General features: G+C 46.8%; 3 protein-coding genes across 5 annotated transcripts in view; 1 reads left to right on the top strand and 2 right to left on the bottom strand.

Moving 5' to 3' along the window:
* tcerg1b (transcription elongation regulator 1b (CA150)) overlaps positions 1-1,888 on the top strand; it is a 30,192-nt gene extending 28,304 nt beyond the window's left edge. Inside the window, exons 19-20 of the mRNA XM_035434418.1 lie at positions 295-395; positions 936-1,888. Coding sequence (XP_035290309.1) covers positions 295-395; positions 936-1,137 — 303 coding nt within the window. The 3' untranslated portion in view covers positions 1,138-1,888. The remainder of the gene's footprint in view (positions 1-294; positions 396-935) is intronic.
* Positions 1,889-3,453: 1,565 nt separating this feature from the next.
* On the bottom strand, positions 3,454-5,358 carry LOC118236367 (G-protein coupled receptor 151-like). Its single transcript, XM_035434665.1, has one exon. The coding sequence runs from the start codon at positions 4,888-4,890 to the stop codon at positions 3,571-3,573; it is 1,320 nt and encodes a 439-aa protein (XP_035290556.1). The 5' UTR covers positions 4,891-5,358; the 3' UTR covers positions 3,454-3,570.
* Positions 5,359-9,259: 3,901 nt separating this feature from the next.
* The window catches only part of LOC118236475 (serine/threonine-protein phosphatase 2A 55 kDa regulatory subunit B beta isoform-like), a 74,579-nt gene continuing 56,873 nt past the window's right edge, over positions 9,260-26,965 (bottom strand). For 2 of the 3 annotated variants that reach the window (XM_035434904.1, XM_035434905.1), the window contains exons 2-9: positions 21,739-21,836; positions 20,700-20,865; positions 19,606-19,718; positions 14,215-14,392; positions 13,147-13,311; positions 11,048-11,217; positions 10,700-10,791; positions 9,260-10,141 (exon numbers count right to left, since the gene is read on the bottom strand). In XM_035434904.1, coding sequence (XP_035290795.1) covers positions 9,862-10,141; positions 10,700-10,791; positions 11,048-11,217; positions 13,147-13,311; positions 14,215-14,392; positions 19,606-19,718; positions 20,700-20,865; positions 21,739-21,836 — 1,262 coding nt within the window. In that variant the 3' untranslated portion in view covers positions 9,260-9,861. Of the gene's footprint in view, positions 10,142-10,699; positions 10,792-11,047; positions 11,218-13,146; positions 13,312-14,214; positions 14,393-19,605; positions 19,719-20,699; positions 20,866-21,738; positions 21,837-24,329; positions 24,889-26,965 lie in introns of those variants that run through there. The other variant, XM_035434906.1, reaches the window with a different exon arrangement.

The following is a 26,965-nucleotide window of genomic DNA, read 5'->3' on the forward strand; positions in this document are numbered from 1 at the left end:
GCGTCTCTCTCATAGGCTGGCAAAAGAAGGAAAACCCCAAACGCTGCCTTTTCCATTTTTCCCTTCTTTTTACATTCAAATTCCCCTGTAACTCCAGCATCTTCAGAAAGACTGGGATGTGCGTAGGTTTTTTTTCTACCTTGTTATAGGTTCTCATCAGTAACCATCAGAAACCCTACTCTCCCTGATTTTTACTAGATGATTGACATTGTGTTGACATTCTCTGATTTGTCTTGGTCGCTGTATGGCCTTGTGAGTTATGGCTGTTGGCTTCCTGTTTGTTTAATGTTGCAGAAGAAGCAGAGGGAGTTTGAGGACTACATCAAGGACAAGTACATCACTGCCAAAGCAGACTTCAGAACACTACTGAAAGAGACCAAGTTCATCACGTACAGGCGAGTGTGTTCAGTGGGGTTTCAGTCATACTGGTGGTGGGGGGGGGGGGGTTTAAGCTAACATGAGTTTGTTAGGGCAGATGTGGTTTGTCATTGGCCATAGAGACCTACCCCTACATTTCCCTATGGTAAAGCCCAATGTTTTGTACCCCCCGTCGCTCTATGTTGTTAGCCCTTGTGTCTGGTTAGCCAAACAGAAAAATTGCTTTTTTAGAACAATCTGTTATGTGTGAGAATATATTACAGAAATAAATAATAATTACCCATGAGTGGTGCAGTGGAACCTGAGATGCATATGCATTAGGATTGGAGATTATTTGTCATATTCAAAATTTAAAGTATTTTTTGTATTGAATGGGACCATTACCTAAATTACTGTAGTATTATTTTGTGCACTCTGATTCTGTGGCATCAGACCTTAGTTTAAACCGGGCCGTAGTCAAGCTAGTCGAGCGAGACGTGATCGTTCGGAATCCGTGTTTGCGTGAGATTCCTGCACGCTTCGTAACGCCGCGCCTGACTTCCTGTTCCCTGCCGCAGGTCCCGGAAGCTGATCCAGGAGTCGGACCAGCACCTGAAGGACGTGGAGAAGGTCCTGCAGAATGACAAGCGCTACCTGGTGCTGGACTGCGTTCCCGACGAGCGGCGCAAGCTCATCATGTCTTACATCGAGGACCTGGACCGGCGGGGCCCCCCTCCCCCCCCCACCGCGTCCGAACCCACGCGCCGCTCCACCAAATGAGCCCTCCCCTCCCCCTCCCCGGCCCCCTCCGCGCTCTGCCCCCCTCCACGATCCCGCCATCCTGCAGGCCCCCAGCCTGCGCACAGTATTACCTGCTGCATCCCACGGAGCGCGGAGCGTCCCTGTACATAGTCACGCGTAGAAACGGCACCTGAGCGTAGTTTGACGGCCTCTCGAGGGATCTTTTGCGTCCCGCCGCGACAGTATGGCCCCCCCCCCCCGAAAGGCACGTGCGGTTTCACCATGCCGGCTTCCCCGCGGTTTCCAGCGGCTTTGCCCGCGATCTCCAGCGGTTTCGAGCGGCTTCGCCCGCGATCTTGAGCGGCTTCCGGGGACCGCGATCTCCAGCGGCTTCCCCGCGGTTTCGAGCGGCTTGCGGGGACCGCGATCTCCAGCGGCTTCCGGGGACCGCGATCTCCAGCGGCTTCCCCGCGGTTTCGAGCGGCTTGCGGGGACCGCGATCTCCAGCGGCTTCCCCGCGGTTTCGAGCGGCTTGCGGGGACCGCGGTAAACGCATTTGGCTTTTCTGGCGGAAGAGTCGGCTCTGCAGGCTGTGATGGCCCCGGCGACCTTTTTTTTATTTTTATTTTTATTTTTATTATTATTATCCAAAAAAAAGAAAGTTGTCATTGTAACTATAACATCACAAGGTTTGAATGTTGAAATGTTTCTAAAGTGGTTTAATTTTGACTTGTTGCTATGTTTCTGTACCAGTTTAATGGAATAAATGCAACCCACTTTTTTAAAGTAAGTTTGCACATGAAATGTTTTTTCTGCTTTTTCTGACTTCACAGAATGTATTGGGGAGATGGATAGGATGGGAACCCCCTGCAGCAGTTTTTACATTTATCTCCTTAGCGTGTGATTTTTACTTTGGGGGGGGGGGGGTTCACTGAGCTAAGTATTACACAAAGAGCTGCATAATGACACATTTTCCTTGTGATATTCAACTCGAAATCCTCCTTATGACAAGCTGAGTTACAGCACCATTTGTCTGGTGAACAATTTGCCCCTTAATTCTATTACAAATGGTTTTTCAGTGTTCTCTTAATTTGGTTAAATCATAAATACAGAATTTTCTAGAACGTTTCATAGAACTTTTATGTAAATGTGGAGTATGATACCACTATATTTGGAGCCAACAGCCAAACTGTAAGCATTGTGAATTTCACGCGCTGGTACAGTTGGTATATTTGAAGAAAAGAGAGACAGAAGAATCAACCATGAAAGAGGTTTTAACATTCACTTTATTACAAAACATTACAAAATACATATGTCCTGGTAATTACTGCACAAATCTGCCTCATTAAAATGGCTGAAAAAATCCATGCTGCTGACCTTACACTGAGCACCTGACGGGCACGATTTGCAAAAAACCCAAACATGTACAAATGACACACACTATTTACAGTGAAATTCCCTTTATATGGATGCTGTGACCAAGGTCTGTCAGTTGTTCTCTTGGGTGTGGATATTTCATCGGTATATTTTTCAGTTTGTTTTTAAACATACTTTTTGCGAGGGACCTCCTTGTAACAATTTCTTGGGCTGCAGGAGTATATTTGAGACCACTTCAATGGAATGTCGAATCTTGTGAATTGCAAAAATGTGGCTATTTTCAAATTCCCAATTCTCAATTTGCAGTAATCCAAAAGTAAATATTTACTGTAACCAAAAAAAAAGGAAGCAAGCTGAGTTCAGTTTGCACTTGCAAAGTGCACGGTCAGATCCTTTCAGCAGTCCGTTTGACCTGAAGCGCTGCGGTTACTGTGTGAATTGGGTCGGTGCAAGGTGTTGGGTTGGAGGTGAGGGGTGTTGGGTTCACGGTGCAGGCTGTTGGCTTGGAGGTGCGGGGTGTTGTGTTGGAGGTGCAGGGTGTTGTGTTGGCGGTGCAGGGTGTTGGGTTGGAGGTGCGGGGTGTTGGGTTGGCGGTGCAGGGTGTTGTGTTGGCGGTGCGGGGTGTTGGGTTGGAGGTGCGGGGTGTTGGGTTGGAGGTGCGGGGTGTTGGGTTCGCGGTGCGGGGTGTTGGGTTGGAGGTGCGGGGTGTTGGGTTGGAGGTGCGGGGTGTTGGGTTGGATGTGCGGGGTGTTGTGTTGGAGGTGCAGGGTGTTGTGTTGGCGGTGCAGGGTGTTGGGTTGGAGGTGCGGGGTGTTGGGTTGGCGGTGCGGGGTGTGGGGTTGGAGGTGCGGGGTGTTGGGTTTGGGGTGAGGGGTGTTGGGTTGGAGGTGCGGGGTGTTGGGTTGGCGGTGCAGGGTGTTGGCTTGGAGGTGCGGGGTGTTGGGTTGGGGGTGCGGGTTGTTGGGTTGGAGGGTGTTGGGTTGGAGGTGCGGGGTGTTGGGTTGGCGGTGCAGGGTGTTGGGTTGGAGGTGCGGGGTGTTGGGTTGGCGGTGCAGGGTGTTGGGTTGGAGGTGCGCTGGGTTGTGAAACGGCAGCTCAGCGCTCCTGGGTTACCTCTGCCTGGTTCTGGTGCTCCCAGGGAATCGGGTCGTTCTCCGGCGCTGTGGAGCCCGTCTCGCGCTCGTGCCAGAACTGCTCCAGGTCCGGCAGGACGATGCCGTCCTTGTTGGTGGGGCTGTCCGGGTCCTCGGCCCGCGGTTTGGGGTCCTGGTCCCGGTCCCGGTCCCGTTTGGGCTGCTCCGCCCTGTCGGCGGCGTGTGGAGGTGGGTGTCCAGCGGGCTCGGGGCGGGGGCAGGGGGACCGGGGCGCGGAGGGCGTGTGCGGGCCCATCTTGCTTTTGGGGGGCGGCGTCTTCCGGAGTGTGAAGCGCCGCCAGAGCCCGGCGTAGCCGTCGCGGAACTCCTCAGAGAGCGTCAGCACCAGCAGCGGGTTGACCAGCGAGATGGAGAACATGAGCAGCTCGGCAGAGACGGCGAAGAGCGGCGGCGGGGGCGGGGCCCCGTTCTCCTCCGCGTGCCGCGCCCAGACCCACGACACCCACTGCGGCAGCCACAGGATCGCCGTGGCGACCGTCAGGCTGAAGAGCATGACGGTCAGCTGGCGGGACCGAATCTGGGTGCGCAGGTTCTGGGTCTTGCTGGACCGCCGCTGGCACCGCCCGTATGCCCGCCAGAAGCAGAGGAGGGCAAAGGTGAGGGGTCCGCAGAAGGCCACCAGCGGGTACGCCTTCACGTACACCGCCATGGCGTCGCGGGCGAAGTCGGGCACAGCCTGGACGCACGCCAGCTCGTCCCCATGCCCTTCCCCGTCCCGCTGCAGGGTGGTGAACATCCAGTGCGGCAGGGACACCAGGCAGGCGGACAGCCAGGTGAAGAGCAGGGCGGTGAGCACGGCCTTCTGCCGGATGTTCACCTGCTTGCCGGGGTTGCTGACGTAGCGGTAGCAGGACTTGGCCATGGCGGCGATGGTGAAGCTCTTTGCCGCCATGCAGGAGTTGAGGAACCCGTCGCAGGTCTTGCAGACGAACCAGCCCAGGGTCCAGCCGGCCCGGGTGTACGAGGCGCCCTTGAAGGGGGCAGCGAACGCCAGCACCAGCCCGTCGGCCAGCGCCAGGTTGAGGATGAGGCCGTTGATGAGGGTCAGTTTGCTCTTGAGGGCGTTGCTGACCAGGACGGCCACCGCCATCATGTTCCCGGTAAAGCCCACCACACAAATGATCCCTACAATGGTCGGTATCAGTAATTTCAATTCCTGGGAATGAAATAAATCCTGACTGTCCCCTTCGAAGACTGAGTGCCTGTCCATAGAGCTGTTCGTCTGGCTAATATTCACGCTTTGCTGTAGCGATTGATCCATCTTGCAGGAGGAAAAAAATTGTGAATAAAACCGAGTTTTGGAAATCCTTTTTTTATGTGAAAGTTCAAGCGTCTTGGCTGTAGAGTTCAACTGCGGAACATTCAGATGTAGGTAACAAGTAAGAGTTTCAGTTCCACTCCTCGAGCTGTTGCAGTCTCTGAAATGACAGCGCGAGGTCTGCTGCTGTATATATATCGGCAGCTTGATTGACAGACGCCTCCACCAGCTTAAGGGAAGTTTCTTTTACCCCTTGCGGTATCCTCATGGGGCCAATTAAAAACATTAAAAGTTAATGCTTTTTTAAATAAATCATGTACAAGAAGAAAAAAAGCCCATTTAAATATTCCCTCAAACTGGGGTAGGCGTTAGCCTGGAGTGAATTTGTTTTCGGCACCATTGATTTCATTCGTAAAATGATATTTAAAATGTAGTAAGATTTAAGAAAAATGAAATCGGCTATTTCTAAAAACGCCTCGTTTCGACATTTCTTGCTGTCCGCAATTAAATTCTCTCCTGTGCATCTTTCTAACAAACACTGTCATTTTCCATCCTAGAACTGCAATTTTACTAATAATATTTCATTTATACGCGTATGTATGAAGACTAGAATCCTGTTTTGAAAGCGACTGCAATCGCTCTATCATTTAGAATAGTGATTTTCCTGAATTATGAACACGCTTCTGTCTCCAAGCACCTTGTCACGGGCAGCCAGCCACGGACAGAGTAAGGCCTAGGAATATAGCCCTAATCTTCACTTTTTTCTCAATTTTTCTTCCATACCACGATTTCTACTAAGACTTTTGTGATTTTATGCAAGAATTGAGAAACGTTGCCTACATTTTACGTCATAACCATTAAGTCTCTTCGAAAATAAACACATTTAGCAAGAAGCCTGGAAATAGCCTACTTATTATTGTTAATGAAAAAAATTGCCAGGAAATGGTGAGAAAGATGAGCCTGTACACACGCTCAAAGACTCACTTTAGATAAATGTTCCTAAACCTGCGGTAAAACAGACTGTTTACTTTTTATCCGTGTCGCATCTGCCCAGAATCGCAGCTCTTGGACGACTCACTTTTTTAGATTGGGATATTAGCCGGTCCATGTAGTTGCTATAGACCGACCGATTATTGTATTCTCGAAAACAAAACATACCCGAACGTTTCCTAACGTAATAAATATAATTAATATTTATTTATTGATTTATTAGAGAAATCATATTGAATGGCTACTGTATATGGACAGGTCCGCTGTTTTGGGAGAGCTTGCTAAAGACTAAAGAGAAACGGAGAATGGTCAGATAAACAGCTCCCCAACGAACGATTTTCATTGGCAATACTCTACTTACGCCACAGGGTCGTGCTCTAACCTCACGTTTTAATGGAGATCACTCGAGTGACGGCGATAGTTTACAGTGGCCTAGTTTATGAAACTATGTTCAAGCGTATCACCATGAAGTTAATCTTAGGTTTGCAAGATGGCATCTGGTATGATTCTGAACTTCTCTTAATGAGGTGTGCCAAGATTTTTTGGCTATTGCAAAATTCGTCTCAGCAAATATCAAACAAATGTAAAAAAAAAAAAAAAAATGGAATTCATATCCAATATCTTATTTGTAGGAAAAAATGTCATTTTGGTATGAAATATAGCAGTTTGTTTTTCCATTAATCAGTTACTGTTCATTTTTACCAGCTTGTCATTCCTGCTTCTCCTTCATGAAAGCATAATGACAGGCATCGGGTTGTGTGTGGTGTGTGTGTGTGCATGCGCATGTGCATGCGTGTGCGTGCGTGTGTGCATGTGGTTGAGCGTGTGTATATGTGAAAATCACACACCCTAATATGACGGCAAAGCATAGTGATTTTATTTTATTTTATTACAGTAATGGCCTATTTTGGGTTTAAATTGAGTGCTAGCCTGGCAGGTGTGCTACTGATCTATTCAGTATCTTACAGGCGCTGGCACTGCAGGTAAAAGACCTGTGAGTTCTAGTGACCTTTGTGATGCGTAATCTAAGGCACATTGGTCATTTGCCAACAGAGTTTTGTTTGGGTGTTATGAAAGTCTTGTATAAATCCTGTTTTAGGCACACGTAGGTATGCTCTCTTATTGCTTTAACAGGAGCAATATCCTCTTATGTCATTTCAGAGCTGCAGTTCTCTTTCTGAGGTATATTTCATTGGCTGCGGTATATATTATCGTTTGTGTTGGTGCACTGACAAATAAAGCGCAATGAATTTGCACCCAAGTCAAGGAACAGAAAACACTTGTCACACTGTCTCCATGGAAATTTAGTAAAGTGTGGACTCCTGTTTATCCAACTATAATCCCATTAGAATAATGATAAAATATACATTACAAAATGGGCTGTTTCAATCCTGGATAATGATTGGCTGAGACTGCCTTCTATAGTGATTGTAAATCCGATACTGTAGGTTCATCAAACAGCCTGTCTTTAAACAGTATCACTCAGCGCTCAAACTGTTACTTACAAAACAGATCATTCTGTGTCATCAGTTGTGTGTGTGTGTTTGTGTGAGCACAGCACAGTAATTTTTATGTATGATTGACTTGCCGGCCTAAACCAGATTTCTTAGAGAAAAGCAAAAATGATCAAAGAGATCAACCTATCAAAACCACTTGAATATTTGCACCAAGTGCGAATATAATCTGCAAGTTTTTTTTTTTTTTTCATTTTAATTAAAAAGATTTGCATTGAACACTTCCAGGCATTTTGCTCTATTTGGCCATTCCGACACTTTCTAGTGCAAGCTTCATGCTACGTTGACAGAAAACAAAATGGTCAAAAAAAAAAACTATTCAAACTTGAAGTTGTTTATATACCTCAGACTCCCTTAATCCCCATTTTACTTACAGGACAGTAGGGGTTTTTACCCCCCTGTTTTGATGTTTTCCAGTTGGCAAGAGCCTGTGACCTTTAGGTTACAAGACCAGCTCCCTACCCATTACACTACACTGCCACCCCCATGTACAAGTTGTGTACAGTAAGTTGCCCTGGAGGAGTGGTATGTGCCAAATGCCTGTAATGTAATGGTTCTGCAGCATTTATCAGATCATCTCTTCATTGGCACTCCGCACGGATCTCAATATCATCACTCTGGCTTTGCTTGCCTTAACTTCCTGTACGGTCAGCATATCAATGAACCTCCCCTTTTCACTCGCCCTCCATGTTAGATCAGCTTGGCTTGGCGCCATGTATGGCTTTTTCTGCCATGCACTTATATTGCAGTGCTGCCACAGCTCTTTTGTGGAGAGGCACTATGCAAAATAAATTAGAATTGATCTTGATTGGCTTAACCCCCCCCCCCCCCCCCCGAGGGAGAATGGAATCTGAGCTCCACGGACCTCCAGAGAAAATATTTATTCTGTATCCTGGAGTTAAATCCTAGGAGTAAAAAAAAGCTGGTTTGTCACATTAGTTTGAATTTCCTGCTCTCAAGACTGCGGTTAATGCTGCACTTCCAAATGGTTCCAATCATGTGACTACAGACAGGGATTGGAATGCTGAAAAACGGAGGTATGTGATTGGTTGATCCTTCAACTGTTCCGGAGAGAGGGTGGACAGCGTAAGGGTGATGTAGCCAAGCCAGAGATGAATGGTTCTCTGATTCCAAGGGCTGTTTGCAACCTTCCACTGAGAAATCTAGCATACACTGTAAACGTCCTTAAATGATGTTTACAGCTTTGGATGTGTTTACTGGTAATTCGGTATTTATGCTTAATAGCATTCCTGATTGCGGGAAAAACAATCACAAACTAATCTTGCTCTTTCTGACCCTTCGCCGAACCCACGGCTTGATCTCCAAATGCCAGCACTCTAATCACGAGCTAAATATAACCTTCGAAACAATCAAACCTTCTTAGTGCCTTAACAGCGCAAAACAAGCACAGAACAAGCACAGTACACATGTAAACACAGCTGGACCACCAGTACAAACACTGCAAAATACTGTATTATATTCCAGGTATTACACGTCCTCCTAATGTACAAGTCAATTCATTTATTTCTTTCTCTTCCAAAACTGGCATTCTACAGGTTCTGGAATTTGTAAACATTCTGCAGATTCTAAATATTTTAAATGTAAGCAATACGGCACACAGAGGCCGTGCTGTATCGTGAATGCGGTCATGGCTACAGGGGAGCTGTTAGCCACGGCATGAAGCACAGTGCTGGCATCCTCCTGCAGCCGTGAATGTATTCGCCATACAGCATGGCCTCGAGTGCCATATTCCTTACATTCAAGACACATGAGATGACAAAGCAGTGAAGGATGTGCTGGGTGACTTGTGTTTCTTAAGCAGAAGAAACTAGAATAAAATATTCTAAAAGAAATACAGCATTTTGTGGTTTTGGTTATTTCATTTTATTATATTTTCCATTTCTTTAAAAATAAATTCAAATCAAAAAGGAACAAAAAAAAAGGAACTGCTACATGTTTTGAAAAATAATTAATCCTCTCCTGTAACATACTCCCAACATTCATCAAGTGCAGAAACAAATGAATGGTGAACTTTCCTATATTAAAATGAATAGCTAAAATAAATAATATGCCACAGAAAGTTAAAGGGATGGGATAGGGTTGGGGGGTTTGGGGAGGGGGGTTATGCAGGACACTTGGGGTCCACATCAGCCTGACCATTCCATCACATGAAGTCCTTTTGACAGAACTGGGGTCTCTATGCGCCCACCCCCCCCTCCCCCTCATTCCAAATGACCGCCCCACCTCTTCGTGAAAGTAAAAAAATAATACTCTCTTCTCCCAGCGCTGGCCCCGCCCGTCCCACAGACAGATCCACAGTCCTGACATCAGGGGAGGATATCCTAAATATTGCTGGGGGGGTGTGGGGGGGAGGGAGCCGATGTGGGGGTCGGGGGAGAAAAGTCTTCCTAACTCGGTGAGCGCCTCAGTGTCTTGGTGTTGTTTGCGGGGCGTTGAGGGCGCTGTTGACCTAGTTGACCTTGTCCTGGAATATGTAGAGGTTATTGGTGGCCGCCACGGCGATGATGTTCTCCGAGGGGTGCCAGGCGGTGTGCAGGATCTTCTTGCTGAAGTCCAGGCTGTCCACGCTGATCTCGTCCTTCCGGCGCTTTCCGCCCACGCACACCTTGCGCGGCTTGAGCACCGCGCGCGGCTTGCTGTTCTCCCGCGAGGCCTCCAGCGTCACGTCACGCTTGGTGTTGCGGTCGAACATGCGGAAGAAGTTGTTGTAGGAGCCGGTCATGATGACGCTGCCGGAGGGGGACCGCGGCGAACAGCAACGGGAGACGGTCAGCTCAGTCAGATCAGATCAGACATTACAAAATCTTCTTTACTAACAAGAATATGATCATGATGGTGTATATCTGATAAGAATATCTCAGCTGGTAGGAATACTACTACTGTTAATGCCGCTACTACCTCTACTACTACAGCTACTACTGCTGCTACTACTACTGCTGCTGCTTCCACTGGTACTACTAGTACTATTCTACGACTACTACTACTGCTGCTACTACTACTGCGGGTACTACTAATTCTATTACTAATAATGCTTTTCTAATACTACTATTGCTGCTACAACTACTACTGCTATTACTACTACTTCAACGACTAGTAGTACTATTCTACTACCACTACTACTGCTGCTGCTACTACTATTAGTACAACTACTTCTATTACTAGTAGTACTATTCTACCACTACTACTGCTGCTACTACTACTTCTAATAATAATATTAATCATAAAAATGATGATTTATTTTCAATGGAAGCATTTTTGGTGCCACAAACCCAGGCCCCCTTTCTGACCTGTCGGATCCGTTCCAGACACATTCAAACTTGTCGAAGATGCAGTCGTTCTCATAGAGTGAACACAGCTTGCTCCTCAGGTAGTCGTGAACCTGGAGGACAGAACACAAGCAGACGTGGTGCATATGAGCACTGTGGGATGGAGAATGGGAGATGGATGGAAGTAGCTACGATGTCATTTCCTGGGAAGCACTTGATGCTACCGTGAATCTGTGCAGATGGATGGAAATCCCTTAGCTACTAGGAAAAACTAGACAATATGGATGTGACCTTAACAGAAGGATAGCTAGGCAGTGGCGATTGATGGAGGAGGAGGAAGAGGAGAAGGAGGAAAATGAGGGGCATTACCAGGTACGTCTCGAGGGGCTTGCTCTCCATGTTGAGGTCCCACACCTTGACCGTGAGGTAGTCCCGCGTCATCAGGTAGCGGCCACTGTGGCTGAACTTGACGTCCGAGACGGACGAGATGATCTCGGAGAAGAAGGAGCGGTTGCTCGGGTCCTCGGGCTCCTCGAAGACTGAGGGAGAGGACAAACTCAGTCTACAGAACTAGAGTGATGCATTGTGGGAGGGCGTTCCCACCATAGCTCTCGTCCACCACTTATCGATTATGCACTTTAACCACTTGAGACCACAATTTGTCAACCTTAACACTGTTAACATTCTTAACATTAAGTCAGTGTGCATGTTAGTTTTGCTAATAATGTACAGTTTGGCTATGAGATATTAGCTTAGCCAAACTGTGGCTGAGGTGGAAAGTAACACATTTATTTTTAATATCCAGTTAAGGGCTAATATTAGGGTTAGGGCTAGGGTTCTCACGAACGAGCAAATCCTTCTGTCAATCAGCTTTTTTGCTAGCCATTAGCCCCTTACTTATATCCGACATAACAAAACCTTAAAATCCCCAGACCTTATTATAATTCCGCCCACAGTGTCATTCCCAACTGAATTTATGCGTTTCCGGCGATGCCGGTTGGAAGGAACGTGGAAGGAACGTAGACGGAAATTCCTCCACGCCTGCTGGGTTTCGGGGAAACATGGCAACCCAATGACCCATACGCTTCCCACAGAAACACTGTCAGGCAAGCAGACACAGCTGCCAGCTGCACGCAAGAACGCTATAATCTGACTAATTGTAATAAAATATGCTTTCTGCATAATGCGCCACATCACACTGCTCCAGACATAAGGCGCGGTTATTAAAACCATTGCTCAAAAGCCTTCACCAGTCAGCCGTGCTTTAATCGCATAGCGAGTCCGTCCAGCGCCCCTTGGGGGGAGCACCAAAATGTTTAGAATTCAACCAATATGTTAATGCAGCTTTCATACCCAGAAGTCCGTTTGCCTGGCGAAGTCCAGCAAACACTACGACGGACAAACAAAAGAATATTTATGAAGCCGGAACATGTGACCTCATTACACGGATCTCCCCCCATTCTTCAGTCAATATATTCCGTCTGGTGATATTTACCATGAAAGGGAAACCCGCCGATAAGCGCCTTGATGGCGCAGCAATATTGTAATATTAATGTGTCCTTATCGGCGCGTGCACACGCGGGGGGATCCAGCACGCGGCGGTCCGTTTCTACTGCGCTGCCTTCCAATTAAAAGAGGGCGTAAATATGCCACCGCTTTATGCGAGAGCAATAAAGAGCCGGCCCCTATTTCATACGCGTCCCTGTTTCTGCCCAGCAAGGAAACACCCGGGGCTATGCATTCGCACTAAATGAAAATCCTGCCTTCACTTATTTATTTATGTATTTATTTACTTACTTATTTATTTAATTATGCACAATTGGCTCAAATTTGGGGGGTTATTTTCATTTTATGGCAGTTGCTCCTGCACGATAAGCCCTCCGTTGTAGTGGATTTTTATTATTCTCCTCCGTTATTATTATTTATTTAGGTTTATTGTTCGCTCGATATACAGCTCCGTCTGGGGAGCATTTCACAGCACGCGTTTTTTTCCACTTAAACTGCGGAACATTTACATCGCATTACTGAAGCCCTCAGTGCTTTTCTCATTTACCAGCTGACAGACAATGAGAAAGATAGTGGAATGCACTATAACAAACTGCATCACAGTCTGCTGTTATTCTCGTATTGTTGAGAGGCAGAACCAAAGCAATCCTCCGTTAAAATGAAAATGAGGAGTTCAACTCAAGAGGATGTTTGAGACACAGGATGAGAGGGGAAATGGATGGTGTGACGCAGGTCTGATGGGATGACAGGATGAACTCACAGTGTGGAGTGGGTTGTAGTGTATGAGAGGATGAACTGGACACCATGACGCATGTTTGAGAATGGGTGGAGATTTGTGGAGTGGGTTAGGGTTAGAGGAAAGGGTGAGGCTGGTTTGGGTGAACAGAGAGAGTGATGTAGGTTTGGGTGAACATGGAGGGTGATGCGGGTTTGAATCCCAGGAGGCACAGTGAGGTGCTCACACTTGGAGTGGTTGTCACAGAGCGCGGACGCCCTCATGTCGCATAGCCGGATGGAGCCCTTGCTGCTGCTGTAGACGAAGGTGTTGCAGTGGTTTGGGTGGAACTCAGCTGCTGTGATCACCTCCGTCAGCTCCTCCATGTTGGCGGGTTTGATGTCTACGATGTCTGAGGGACGGGGGGGTCAGAGCTCAGGAAAAAAAAACTGGATTTTGAGGACATGATGACAACCAGACCATCATTTTCCCTCTTCATTTACCCGCACAGGGAGCGTGCGCATTGTGTCCACAGTTAGCTAGGGAGCTCGTTTGTGTTTGAGGTACATCGGCAGGAAATTATTGTCATGTGACCTCAGTAAAATGTCACAGAAGGTTAGTAAGGGAGTAATCAAAGGCCACCAGTCTTCAGCCCCTGCCTAATACACGTAATAAGACAAGCGAATGTTTCATATGCGCTCACGGCACTTCAGAGTCCAACAATCCATCCGGTGATCCATAAACCGCACATCCAATGACCTGCAGCAGCCGTCAAAAGTGGAAATCGATAGCGATCGATGGGGACCTGTGTGTGCTTAAGTGTTCCCTAATAACCAGCCCTTTCTGGAGAGGAGAGGCATGGGGCACAGAGAGGGAGAGGTGTCTGTGCGGTGTGCAAACAGTCACGTCGTTCACACAGACACGCTTCGCTCAGCAGGAACCGTTAAATCTTAAAGCCAGAAATTTTACCCCACAGCAGTGCATTTTACCAACCCCTCAGGGGGCACTGTGGTTATTTGTGCTCCAACAGTATTTTATTATATTGCTTTAAAATAATTATTTTTATCTTAAATTTGCTTCCTTGATACAAAAAAACATTAAAATATCCCAAAAATCAGTCTCAATACGAACAGATTTGAAAACAATTATTTTGTACTGAACGAGTGCTGTCAACAAGTATTTGCTTATTTTCAAAGTAGTTCTTATAGGTACGACTTTAATTTATTATTATTATTATTATTATTTAAGGTTATTATAAGGTCAGCATAATAAAAATGAACACTGTGACTGGCTGAAAAGTTTGACTGAAGGATACTGAAGCTGCGGTTTGTGATCTCCAGGTTCCACAGGTTGATCCTCAGGTCGTCGGTGGACATGTACGTCTCGTAGTCACTGTTGACCGAGATGGAGTTGATGTGGTAGGTGTGGGCGTTGCAGAAGACCCGCCTGGGGACTGCCTCCACCATGAGGTCCATCGGCCGCAGAACCGGAACCTGGGAGAGAGGGAGGAAGGGAGAGAGAGGGGGGAGAGGGGGGGAGAGGGAGAGAGAGGGGGGAGAGGGGGAATGGGGGGGAGGGAGAGAGAATGGGGGAGAGAGGGAGGGAGAGGGGGAGAGAGAGAGGGGGGAGGGCGAGAGAGAGATGGGGAGAGAGAGAGAATTTTTTTAATTTAAAAGCTCTTTTATTTGTATGTTAACCATCTCAAAACAATAAATTCCATGAGAGAGAGGAAGAGAGAGAGAGAGCGAGAGGGAGAGGGAGAGAGAGAGAGAGAGAGAGAGAGAGAGGGAGAGGGAGAGAGAGAGAGAGAGAGAGAGGGAAAGATAGGGATGCGTTCAGAGAGTTTAGGCATCATATTTCAGCACAGCCCAGCAGCTCCCTGTTAGCCCTTCATTGCACATCCGAGGCCAGCGCTGAAATTCATCTCAGCAGTGAAACCGCAACTGTGCAGGCCCTCATTTTCAGCGAGAATCAAATTCCTACAATGGTGCCAAAAATCCGCAGGCCTGCAGTTTCTGCACATGCTGCACCAGAGGCGAAACACAACAACGGCCCAACAGCCGACTGCAGCACTTCAGCCCTTCCCCAGCCTCAGTCACGCCCTACGGGCCGCTGACATACAACCACTCCTCTACTAGCGGTGGGACAGTCCTGCTGACCTGACTAAGGCCTTGTGATATTAATTAACATCATAATACTACATACAAGTACCCACAGTGTAAAACCAATACCATTGTTAGAATTGTTAGAATAATAAACATAAAACATTCCAGAAAAATGAACATACAAAATATTGTATTTCAAGGCCATGCTCCGTTCTTGTGGTGCTGCTTTTCAGTGTTATTTACAGTGGCTCTGAAGTGCAAAACACAAAAACAAAAAGAAAACGCAAAAACAAAAACTTTCGGCCCTGAGGTGCAGATGCAACATACAAAAACAAAAAGGAGTGGTCCTGAGGGGCAGATGCAACACACAAAAACAAAAACGTGCAGCCCTGAAGTGCAAAACACAAATACAAAAAGAAAATGCAAAAACAAAAAGGAGCAGCCCTGAGGTGCAAAACATAAACATACAAAAACTAGCATCCTCGAGGTGCAGAAGCAACATACAATAACAAAAACTAGTAGCCCCGAAGTGCAAAACAGAAACATACAACAACAAGCAGCCCCGAGGTGCAGATGCAACATACAAAACAAAAACTAGTAGCCCCGAAGTGCAACAGTGCACTTTGGGGCTACTAGTTTTTGTTTTTGTATGTTGCATCTGCACCTCAGGGCTGCACGTTTCTGTTTTGTATGTTGCATCTGCACCTCAGGGCCGATAGTTTTTGTTTTTGCGTTTTCTTCTTGTTTTTGTGTTTTGCACTTCAGAGCCACCGTAGTTATTGACTTATTTTTTTACATTTTCCCCCTTCCTTTTTGCACGAATAAGACATAAGACTGAGTGACATAATTGCACATGCAGCCACTGCTGACGGTGAAATTACCAGTAAAAAAAACCGGCAAAACACAAAGCCTGGCCTTCCCACTAATATATCCTCAGTTCCTTAATATCCGGCCCCACACAATGCCTGTTCTTTCCTATCACACGGATCACTTGGGTGTTAAGTAGGATTTCGGTGCTGTGATGCTGTGCTGTGAACAGGGGAACTAAATGAACGAACAGGGAATCACGCCTCGCGTTCTCTTGTACTTCAGTAAAAAAAGGTGTTAAAGCGACAGGCTCAGGATTAGGACAAAAAGCTCCGAACATCTGCTCCACCTGGCGCGTTCTGTAGAAACACTCAGAGGTTTTCACCACGTAAAAAATGACAGATGGCCTAAAAGACATACTTACCGCATGCTAACCGTTTATAACGTTGGCGCAAATATGTTTTTCTTAAGGCTGCTGTTAGGCTCTTGAAGTGGGAGAGTGAGGTTTCATCAATGCCGTATAATAGGTTGTAGAGTTCTCACATGGCGTCAGTCCCTAACTCATGCAACGCAGGGTAAAGGCTTTTCTCTGAATGGCGCAGCACTGTAAGGCTTTGAGAAACAGCGGCTCAGAGACACCGGGCGACGATAAGAGAACGGAACTTATTTGGAGACAGAGCTACAGTTTTAGCAAGTTGCTTTTACAACTGGCACGCACACAGACAGGCACCAACATATGCTGAAGAGAAGAAAAGAGAAAAAAGAGAGATGAAAAGTGCCCTTTAGTTTTTAAAACTTACCACAGGTGCCCTTTTTATGTAACAAATAACCCCCCCCCTACAAAAAGGTCTGTGCAGGGCCCTGTTTAACCACTGCACCCCCCCCCCCCCCCCCCCCCCCGTTGCATGTACTGTACCCTTCCATCCACAATGTGCTTCCCTATCTGCCTCCTTTCTGCTTCTGTCTGCCAGTGTGAATAAGTGAGTCGTAGTAACTCAACCGTGTGAGAGATGTAATAAAGGAACGGGGCTGTTAAATGAGCCCCCGCAGAGAGCAGGCTACGCTAGCAGATGTAGCCACGCGGGGCTCCATAAGGGAGCACTCGCCTCGCAAAATTTCGCTAAGCGTGTGGATTTCACACTCCGAACGGGATCTTTAATGTCGGGAAGCCAGGATGGCGGGGTGGCGGGTTTTTAACGGTCTCCCTGCCGTTGTACGAGCGGCAACCAGACACACGGCAGGGGTGGAAAAGAGGAGAGAACACTTTCTGTAAGACGGATATGACACAAGAAAGCAAACCCTGCCTGCTTAAATAAACCCAGGAAGAGAGGTGTGTGTGTGTGTGTGCATGTGTGCGTGAGTGTGTGAGTTTGTGTGTGTGTGCATGAGCATGTGTGTGTGTGTGTGTGTGTGCGTGTGTGTGTGCGCGCGCGCGTGTGTGTGTACGTGCGTGTGTGTACATGTGTGTGTGTGTTTGTGTGCGTGTGTGTGTGGTGTGTGTGTGTACGTGCGTGCGTGTGTGTGTGTGCGTGGTGTGTGTGTGTGTGTGTGTGCGTATGTGTACATGTGCGTGTGTGTGTGTTTGTGTGCATGTGTTCTATGTGGAGAGAGAGCGAGAGAGAGAGAGCAATGGAGACGGTCGTCCCCCCTCCGCAGGGTTGCATCACTCACACTTCCCCACCTGGCTGACAGTCATTGGTTAGCTGTCTGCCTGAGAACATGAACCATCTGTCAGTGTGGGGCCGCCTAACATGGCAGACGTAATCACCGTACATGGGTTTAACAGAAACGCCAGGTTCCCCTTCACCGGGCTAACGAGATCGCACACCACAAGGGGGAGGAGCCAGCCGACTGGCTGACTTAGGCAAACCCCAGCCAGGTGCGGTGTAAACCCCGCTGAGACGCAAACCAATCCGTCACTGCCCCCCGTCCCGCTGCAGACACTGGCCCGCCCAAATCAGAGAGCTGAGTGTGCAAGCTCAACTGTCAAACTCTATGGCGGTGGGACAGCAAACAGGGGCGACACCTTCTCCAAATTTAACTACAGCTCAGAGTGACGGTAGCCATGCAGTGCCTTGTATATCACGACGGGCATAACAGTTTATTGCATGAGGTGGCAGACAGGTGAAGGACTCCACCATAAGAATCTGTGTTTGTCACTTTGATCGCCTGTCTGTTGATGAGGTCTAGTCCAGTATATCCACAGCGCAAAAGTGGCATTCACTGCACCAATAAGAGCTTCTTTCCCTTCAGTCCAATAACCAGTGACATTACAAAGCTCCAGTTTAATGCAGAATGTACTAAATTGACTCAGCTTTTTCACCTCTCCCCATCCCACAACTTTAATCAATATGTAGACTGTGCACTGTGCGTTATCTTCCCAAGATCCAGGAAATTCATTTCGGGGACACGAGGCCTTGATCTCAAGAACCATTTTTTAAATTCTACTATGCTGTGACCTGCATTGTAAGGGAAATAAAATGAACACCATTCCATGAAGACCATGCTCTGTGTTTTTAATATATTATGATGAGAACTCCTATTGGCTCAGGGTCCACTGATGTTTGTCAGACAAAAGCTAACTGTGTGTGTTACTATAATACTCCCTCCTCTCGTGAGAAACATCTGTGTTTCACCGGAAGCAGCTGAAACGTCCCTGCTTTAACAGCTCTTTATTATTATAAAAAGGTTACGTGCTGATGCCACACATATGTGGTTCTGTGGCAGTTAATGTTGCGGCACGATGGTTAGGGAACTGGGTGGGCTTGTAAACAGAGATTGTATAGGCGGTTTAAATCACGGGTTGAGCCTGCTCTTGTACGCTTGAGCAAGGTGCTTAACATAAAATTTGAAGGTAAATATGCAGCTGTATAAACCGATAATAGGTTTTTTTTTAAAAAAACAAACGCAACCCTGTGTCACCACAGACAAGGCTGCCTGCTGGGTAAATAAACATGATAGCACTCCGGATTTGAAGGATTCACTGGCCAATTGGAAACGGGGGTACGGCCCCCGAATCAAGAAACGTAATTCAGAGGTGATTTAGGAGACGAACAGGCCTTTGCACACTGATCAAATCTCCATTGAGACTCGGGGGGGGGGGGAGGGGGATGGGGGTCCTCACGCTCGCTGACAGACGAGCTCAAGGTCACGCTCGCGTCAGTGATGATGAGAGGCGAGCCGTCGTCGAGCGGAGAGAGAGCGATGGCGTGATTAACGGCGGGAAATGAGCGGTTTCAGTCGAACGAGGGGAGGGCCTGTCAACGGTAGGGGGGTGGTAGGGGGAGTGATGTGACCCCCCACACTGGCCGTGGTTTTGGACAGATGGGCCCCCGTGAAGTAGCCCATCTTCCACAGCATGGGTCCTGACCCCTGACCGCACCCCCCCCACACACCCCCACGCACACACACACACACACACCGGCTTTCATTCATAATGCTACCTTTGCAGATCTACATGCTGGTTAAACTTGCACGCATCGATATTGGAGTTTTATTTGAAACTTAAGATTCGAGAAATAAATTCAGACACTCCCTTAAGCAAGCTATCACCTTAACCTGCTAAACTGTATTTTCCAACAGGTATAAAAAGGCCACCCACATCTGCTCCCTCCATGTCAGCTGTGTCTGGTACCCCCCCCCCCCCCCCCACCCACCAACACACACACACACACACACACACACATACACACCTCCCCATTTCCACATCAATGTCACGCTTCATTCTACGCTTTTTACATTTCCCCTCGCCCCCTTGTCGCTGATTTACGGGGGGTCGGCGACCCCTCGCTCACCCGCAGCGCTGTGATGGTGGTGGGGTCACGGAATCGCCCCTCATCGTCCTTCAGGTTGTACCCCTCCGGCCTCTTGTCCCGTTCACTGATCTTCCAAAGCTTCACCGTCTTATCTGTAGAGAGCAGAGCGAGCCGGGGGTCAGGGCTACACGCTAAGGAGGGACTCGGTCACAACAACAAGGCCAGGCTTTATTTAAATGGTCTTTTCATGCTGTTTCACTGTTTACGAACTGCCTCCCCCTGACAACAAATCTTTATTATAAAGCATCAATGGAAATGCTTCAGTTGACAATGCAGCCATTAAAGGTTCATTAATTTTCAAAGAAGCATTTATGCATGAATTATATTTCCACATTAAATATATTGTTAATTTTTATCCCAGTGATAAATATTTGGCCATTACCAGACTGGAAAATAACATATTTAATTTACAGGCAGTAATGTTTTTTTATTAATCTGATTTAGTGTATGTAGTACTTCATAAATCCAAAATGTGCTGAAACACGTGGTTTAAATAACAATTGGTGTCAAATTTTTGTCAAAGGTGTTCAAGCAGATGGCAGACTGCTTGCCTGCCACAATTTTCAGGGCGGGGCTATCACAAAATAGAAAGCCACTGTAATTGGTAAAAAAACTAGCATGCCAATGACAACACAAAGCTCCACCCACTTTGGAACTGATGTGGGTAGAGCTTTGTGTTGTCATGGGACAGCAGGATTGCGGAAACGAATACAAGAGGGTTCTATTGCAGAGAATGTAACTAATCCTGGAGTGTGGCCTTGATCAAAAAGTGCAAAGATCCATAGACCAGATCTGGTGTGATGGCACATGCACTGAGGTAGGGCTGCCCAACCCTGGTCCTGGAGATCTACTGTTCTGTAGGTTTTCATTTCAACTGTAATTTGGCGCACCTGATTCTACTAATTAGCAGCTTGACGAGATCCCTAGCTGTTGAATGAAGTGTGTATTGTTAGGGTTGGAGTGAAAGTGCAATAAGGTATATCTCCAGGAACAGGGTTGGACAGCCCAGCGCTAAGATGTACCATTGGTAGAGAGCAGAAAACAGGGTTGGACAACCCAGCACTAAGGCATACCATTGGTGGAGAGTAGGAAGTAGGCGGCGTTCTGCTGCGGCAGCCAGCGGATCTTGTTGATCTTCTCCTCGATTTCAAGGCTCTTCAGGTAGTCGAACTCCGGCTCATGGCTTTGAAAGGTGCTGTAAACGTTGTACTCCCCTCTCCTCTGTGGCTGATTCTTACTCTGGGCACGGAGTTTAGAAGATCATCAGTAAGGCACTCGCTCATCAAATTTTTAAAATCACCTTACATGTGCATGCGTTTCATCAAGCATTGCCTTCAAGAATGGACATGGTCTTTAACACTTTTGATGTACAATCACAAATACGTGATTAGAATTCTCTTCACTGAACATTCTAATGCTGATGTAAGAATCACAACTGGTAGTTGAGAGCAATGAAGTTCTAGAATACTGACTTAGAATGCCGAGGAAAGGAAAAAAAAAACTTACTCTTCAAAGGGGTAATAACAAGGCTGAAGCAGTTGTGGTCAATTATGACATCACAAATAAGCCTTAGAATTCATTATTAACTGAGAAAAAACATGTCCGTCACTTGCAGAGCTAAATACGGCTTATAACAGGTATACAGCAACCAAGGTCAGACCTCTGGAATCTTATCTCGGCCAATAGGGTAAAAAAAGGACAAAAAAGGGAGGCCAGGGCACTCATGGAGGTGACGATTCTCCTCATGCCTCACCAGGATTGCATTCAAAGCACAGGAAAGACCGAGTGCGTGGGCGGCACGGACGATCCGAACGGTCCACCCACCGTGAGAAAGCGCCTTCACGCTGTTCTTCCCCCTCTGAATGAGAACTCAAAGGGCCTGTTCCCTGTTACCTGGTAATACCCGGGTGATACCGTGAAGCCACAATGTCCCTGTGCCTCTTTGTAGGTGTTTTGTCACTGGTCTTTAACTGGGTGTGTGTGGGCCATGCATAGAGCTTAGCTGTCATAGATGAAAGAGAGCCGGCTCTCTTAGCACAGCACGCTGTGTCTTACTACAGTACTGGCCTGTAGGTGGCGGTACTGAAGCCATGGACCTGCTGATTCTCTCACCTCTTGCTCTCTCTGGAAGACCACCACTCGTCCCCCCTTGTCCCCCGTGGCCAACAGCTCCCCCGTGTGGTTGAACTCAACCGTGGATATGATGTCAGCTGGAACAGAAGGAAAAACATGTGCTTTGTGACTGTCACAGTGGAGGCTGCACAAGATACCGCACACACCTCTCTGGATTTGTAACTGCAGGTGTCGCACAAGCAGTGATTGGTTGTTTAGTGAATCGAGGCAGAGCCTCCTGTAAAAACCACTTCTGTGTAATGGCATGTGCACACAGCCACTGAGCATGACCACTGCAGAAGCACAATTTTACCCAGCACGTTTGACAGTGTTGCACACTGTTGCACGTATTGGAGCCATGTTGTTTTCACATAACCGTAAAATAGACTTCTGTTACATGGCTTGGGAAGCTGTTCCACACATTGGCAATCAAAGTTCAAATTTAATGACTTAGAGACTGAAAGCCAGTACAAGTGAAATTGTCTAAAAATTTTTTAAAAAGAGAGAAAAAAGAAAAGAAAGCTTTTAGGCTTGACAGAACGAGACAGCAGAACAATTCAAATCCAATCCACCCGCATTTAAGAGTAGCTCTGTTACGACAGGGAAAAGGCCTAGTTATCACTGGAAGGACTTCGGCATATCTGAGCAATTATGTGCCATTATCTCTAGTCTGCTGGACAGCCGAGCCTGGAGAAGAGAACGCAGTCACAGTCCCACAATGCACCAGCTCATTCAATAACACAGCACACTCCACACCAATCCTCTTTTCTTTTTTTTTCTTTTGTCATTGTCACTGTGTCATTGATATGCAAATCCCTCCTGACAGCAATTTCAGCGTGCAGGCCTTTTTTGATGCTGTAATGACAGGGTAATTACTGAATTCTGAGAGAAGGGGGAGGAGTCATGGGAGGGGTCAGGGGGCGGGGTCAGGGGAGGGACAAGCATCCCCGTTCCTCCATCCAAGACAAAGGTCTTCCACCAGGCAACTCAATCAGACCCCATAGCAGCCACACTATGCAGCAATCACTTTTCCCCTTTACTGTTCATGCATTTAAGTGGTGAATTTTCTTTTTTCGGAAACAAAACCTGAGACCCTGAATTCAGTGCGACAAAATTCCTTCTGAACCGAACCTTCCACTTATTTATACATTTTTAATAACTTTTATAATGTTTTTTTCTTAGTTTTTTTCTGTCCATAGACGATGAATAAATATACTATCAAATACAAGCACTAGAAGAGCGATGGTTGTAGGTGTTCCGGGGAGACTCCATCTCCAGATGGCAGCGCGTATTGTCGCAGCGGCTCCAAGCTCTCCTTTTCTTATTTTTTATATTTATTTATTTATTAATGTTTTAATTGACAATGTTTATCTGTCCTTTTTTTTTAATTGTGTTTTTTTTACTTCTTGTTATCTTGCTATATGTGCTGTGCACTAAGAGGGTTCTGCAATTTTGTTGTCTTGAACAATGACAACAGAGCTCTGTCTATCTATCTATCTGTCCATTTGTAGAATATTATTTAGCAACCCCACCCCCAGTGCACATACACACGCACACACACACAAAGACACCACTGCAATTCGATCTACAGCCGGAGTCTGCACAGTTCTAGAACATTCCATGTCCTTAATTGCCCAGACACAAAAGACTGTTTGTCCACGTAAGTCTCGCAGCAGGTGCAACCATGACCGCTGGCATTAGCATTAGCGAGCATCTGAGATAGTACTGCTGCTACCGCCATGCAGCCCCAGTAACCTAGATATGTAGGACGGGATTAAGGCATTTTTAATTACCGAAACCGCTGGATGTGTTCCTTTGGAAGTGGTCTGTAATCCTGCTCGATCCATTAAAAGCGAAAACTAGGGCACTCGCACCCTGACTAGAGGAATGCAGTGCGTCTGCCGCTCGGTGGACTTCATTGGCCAACAAGCCGTGACATCAGAACCCAGCCCCTCATCTTTCAAGGGGTTTCCTACAAAACGATCACCTCCTCTTGGGGGAAGAGGCGGATTTGCTCTTTCCTTTTCTCTTCCCCCCCCCCCGCCTTTTGGAATGAAAGGATTTCCTGAGTGAAGAGCAGTGTACTTCATCTCCTAAAACAAACAATATTTCATTCTGATGCAGCCAGCCAACTACAGATGTTTATTGTACTATACAGTACTGCAAATCTCCACTCTGTTTGCCCAGCATTTCGTGCTCTAATAAATAAATAGGTAAGGAGAGATTGTCTATTTCATACAACCTCAACTCAGAAGAAATTCAAATTAATACAAAAAGTCTCATCAACAGAGAGATCAGCCACATAACGCACACCAGTCTAGAGACTGAGATATCCTTATCTAACCCACCCTACGGACCAAGAAACATGACTGCACTGCAAATACAATATAAGCACAAAGGCAGAGACTGTTATGTTACAGTACAGTAATGTTATTATGGACAATCAGGGGAGTTCAGCTCAACAGGATGATTACTCCAGCACTGCAGGCTCTCTGACTACACTCATTCAACAAACCAGTAGGACATCCACCACCAATTTTGCCCATGAATGCGAAGATGATTTTCACCAGCAGAAGCTGATCGATACCTACCTTTCACTCCCGTCTGCTTGTCTTCTTCAGTCAGATGCATCTGTTTTGCTGGGCTCAGTGTACGCTACTGCGGTTTAGTCTTTCTCCCTCTGCATCCAGGGAAACTACCATGGCATTCGTTTCATCTGAAGATGCGCGGCGCGCTGTCGGAGCCGAAGCGGGGATGAGACGCTCTCTCTCGCGGTTTAACAAACGCGGCACACCTCTACGCGGTTCTAAATCCAAAAGCCTGCCCGTGATTACGAGAACCCAGGGATCAGCGTAAAATGACCACCATCAAACAAAAAAATAAACAAAACAAAACAAAAAAAGAAACGGGAGGGCTCATAAATATAAATCCCCTTTTAATCTCCCTGGAGGAGTGAGAAAGGGAGAGAGAGATAGAGAGAGAGAGCGATGAGAAGAGGGAGGAGGGAAGGAGGGAGGCTGTGTCGTTGCTGTTTCCCTCGCCCACATACACCTCCATCTCCACAGGCTTAGTGCTGCCTGCTAGGGAACGTTTAAGGGAAGGGTTTCCATGACGACCCCTCCTGCTCAGAGAGAAGCCCTCCTTTGCACAGTCTCTCACTCTGGCAGTTTGTGCAGGGCGCGAGCAGCATGCAGTATTTTATTTTTTTTGCCTTGTTTTGCTGTTGATACGCAGGTAGCTATTAGCATGGGTGGCTATTCCACAGAATTCCTGCTGCACACAACACTCTTTAAACTCAGCACGGAGTAAGTGAACACTTGCATACAAATAGTCTTTGTTTCCCTTTTTTGGTTTGTAGGTATTATGTAACAAAAGGTCCATTTTAAACTGTTCTCAATTCCAAGGGATTAATTGGCTGAATGTGCACCAACAAAAAAAAAAAAACACTTATCCAGACATAATCTGTGTTTGGCCTTCAGACAGCTGTGCAGGGCCACAGGGCTGTTGTGCTGGGGTTATACCGACGCAAGGCGCAATCAAAACGTCTGAATTACTTTTCAGAGCGTGCGGCACGGAGGAAAAAAACAACAACAACAACAAAAAAAGCAATTTGTTTGTCTCGTTGCAGAATAGAGCAGTTTGGCGCGGCGCAAAAAGCTAACAATGGTACCACTAGACAGACAGCCCCCCAGCCCGAGTTGTGAAAGGCGGCTATTGTGTCCCAGCTGTAATGACAGTCTAATGACAGTCCTCTTCTAAGATGTTTTTTTTTGTTTTGTTTTTTTTTTTTTTCCCCTCAGTTCCAACAATGCTGTCTGTTCCAGTGCCTTTGCAATCTGACTGGGGTGAAAGTCAGGATGAGAAACAAACGTCTGTCAATTTTTCAGCATCGATGCGTTTGCCAAAAAAAAAAAAAACTAAACACAGGAGCTCTCAAAAAATGAGAGATGCAGTATGTCCCCAAACATACTGAACTGTTCTGAAATGAAATGAAAGCTTCAGCATGGTGCCTTTTGGATAAGAGAGTAATTGATTGATATGCAACAGGAAACAAATATGATGTCAACAACGCTTGGAAAGAAGTAGCAAATTAGTACTTCAATGTCAAGAATCCAGGGCACTTAGACCAGTGGTAACCAACCCTGTCCCTGGAGATCCGCCATCCTGCAGGTTTTCATTTCAACCCTAATTTGGCTAATGTGACTCTACTAATTAGCAACTCAACAAAGATCTCTAGCTGTTGAATGAGGTGTGCTTTGTTAGGGTTGGAGTGAAAACCTACAGGATGGTCAATCTCCAGGAACAGGGTTGGTTACCAGTGGTCTAGACAATACTTTTCAGAAAGCCTGTCTTATGATGTCATTCTCACAAAAGAGAACTACAAATTCACAAAACAGAAAAAAGACCAGCAAAAGGGTTGAAGAATTAAGGAATACAGGAGGAGTTAAACCATTTTGTGGGTTCAGGGGCCAGTCTTTCTGAATGTTTTCCTATCTTCCTGTAAAGCGTGTTTGTGAGCGTGCCTGTAAGAAGCGCTATGCAAATATAACCGAGCAGAGCTGAATGCTTGATGAGCCGTGTCCCCGGTTGACAGTGTAGTATTGATGTATTTGAGTTTGGTAAACAACATGCAGAGGCACACAGCGAGGCGTTCATCATAATTCAGGCCTCGCATCCACACGGGGGGCAGGGGGGACACACCCGGTGAGGGAGGAGACACAGCAAAGCCGGCGTCTGCGGGACGTCCGGTTCCTCTTCATCGCAACCGCTTTTTACGCCCGTCCGTCCGTGGAGGCGTCTCTAATCGCAATGAAAGAGCGGACTGAGCCGACAGCCGGATTTCAGCATGCCGATCCAACAGCACGTCAAACAATTACGGTGAACGAGTGCAGAACAGTGCCTGGGGGGGGGGGGGGGGGGGATATATACATCTAAATCATATTCTGTTTTTTTTCACAGAAGCTGAATTTTAAATGTCTCCTTTTTGCGATGCGAGAAATACGCTGACCTAATTAGGCCCCGAGAGCATCCATTTGCAGGCCTCTTTTAGTGCGTCCTCCTCGTTACCAGCAGAAGCACGCCAGCAACAAAGAGAATAACACAACAACTACACATTTTGTGTAAAAATACACTAGAGGGCAAAAAAAAAACACATTATAACGGCCTAAGCAGGAAAGTCTGCACATTTATTTCTCTCCAAGGTTGATTTTGGTCCGATTATGTCAAA

This window comes from Anguilla anguilla, chromosome 9, assembly GCF_013347855.1.
Source record: "Anguilla anguilla isolate fAngAng1 chromosome 9, fAngAng1.pri, whole genome shotgun sequence".
In the NCBI taxonomy this organism is placed as follows: domain Eukaryota; kingdom Metazoa; phylum Chordata; class Actinopteri; order Anguilliformes; family Anguillidae; genus Anguilla; species Anguilla anguilla.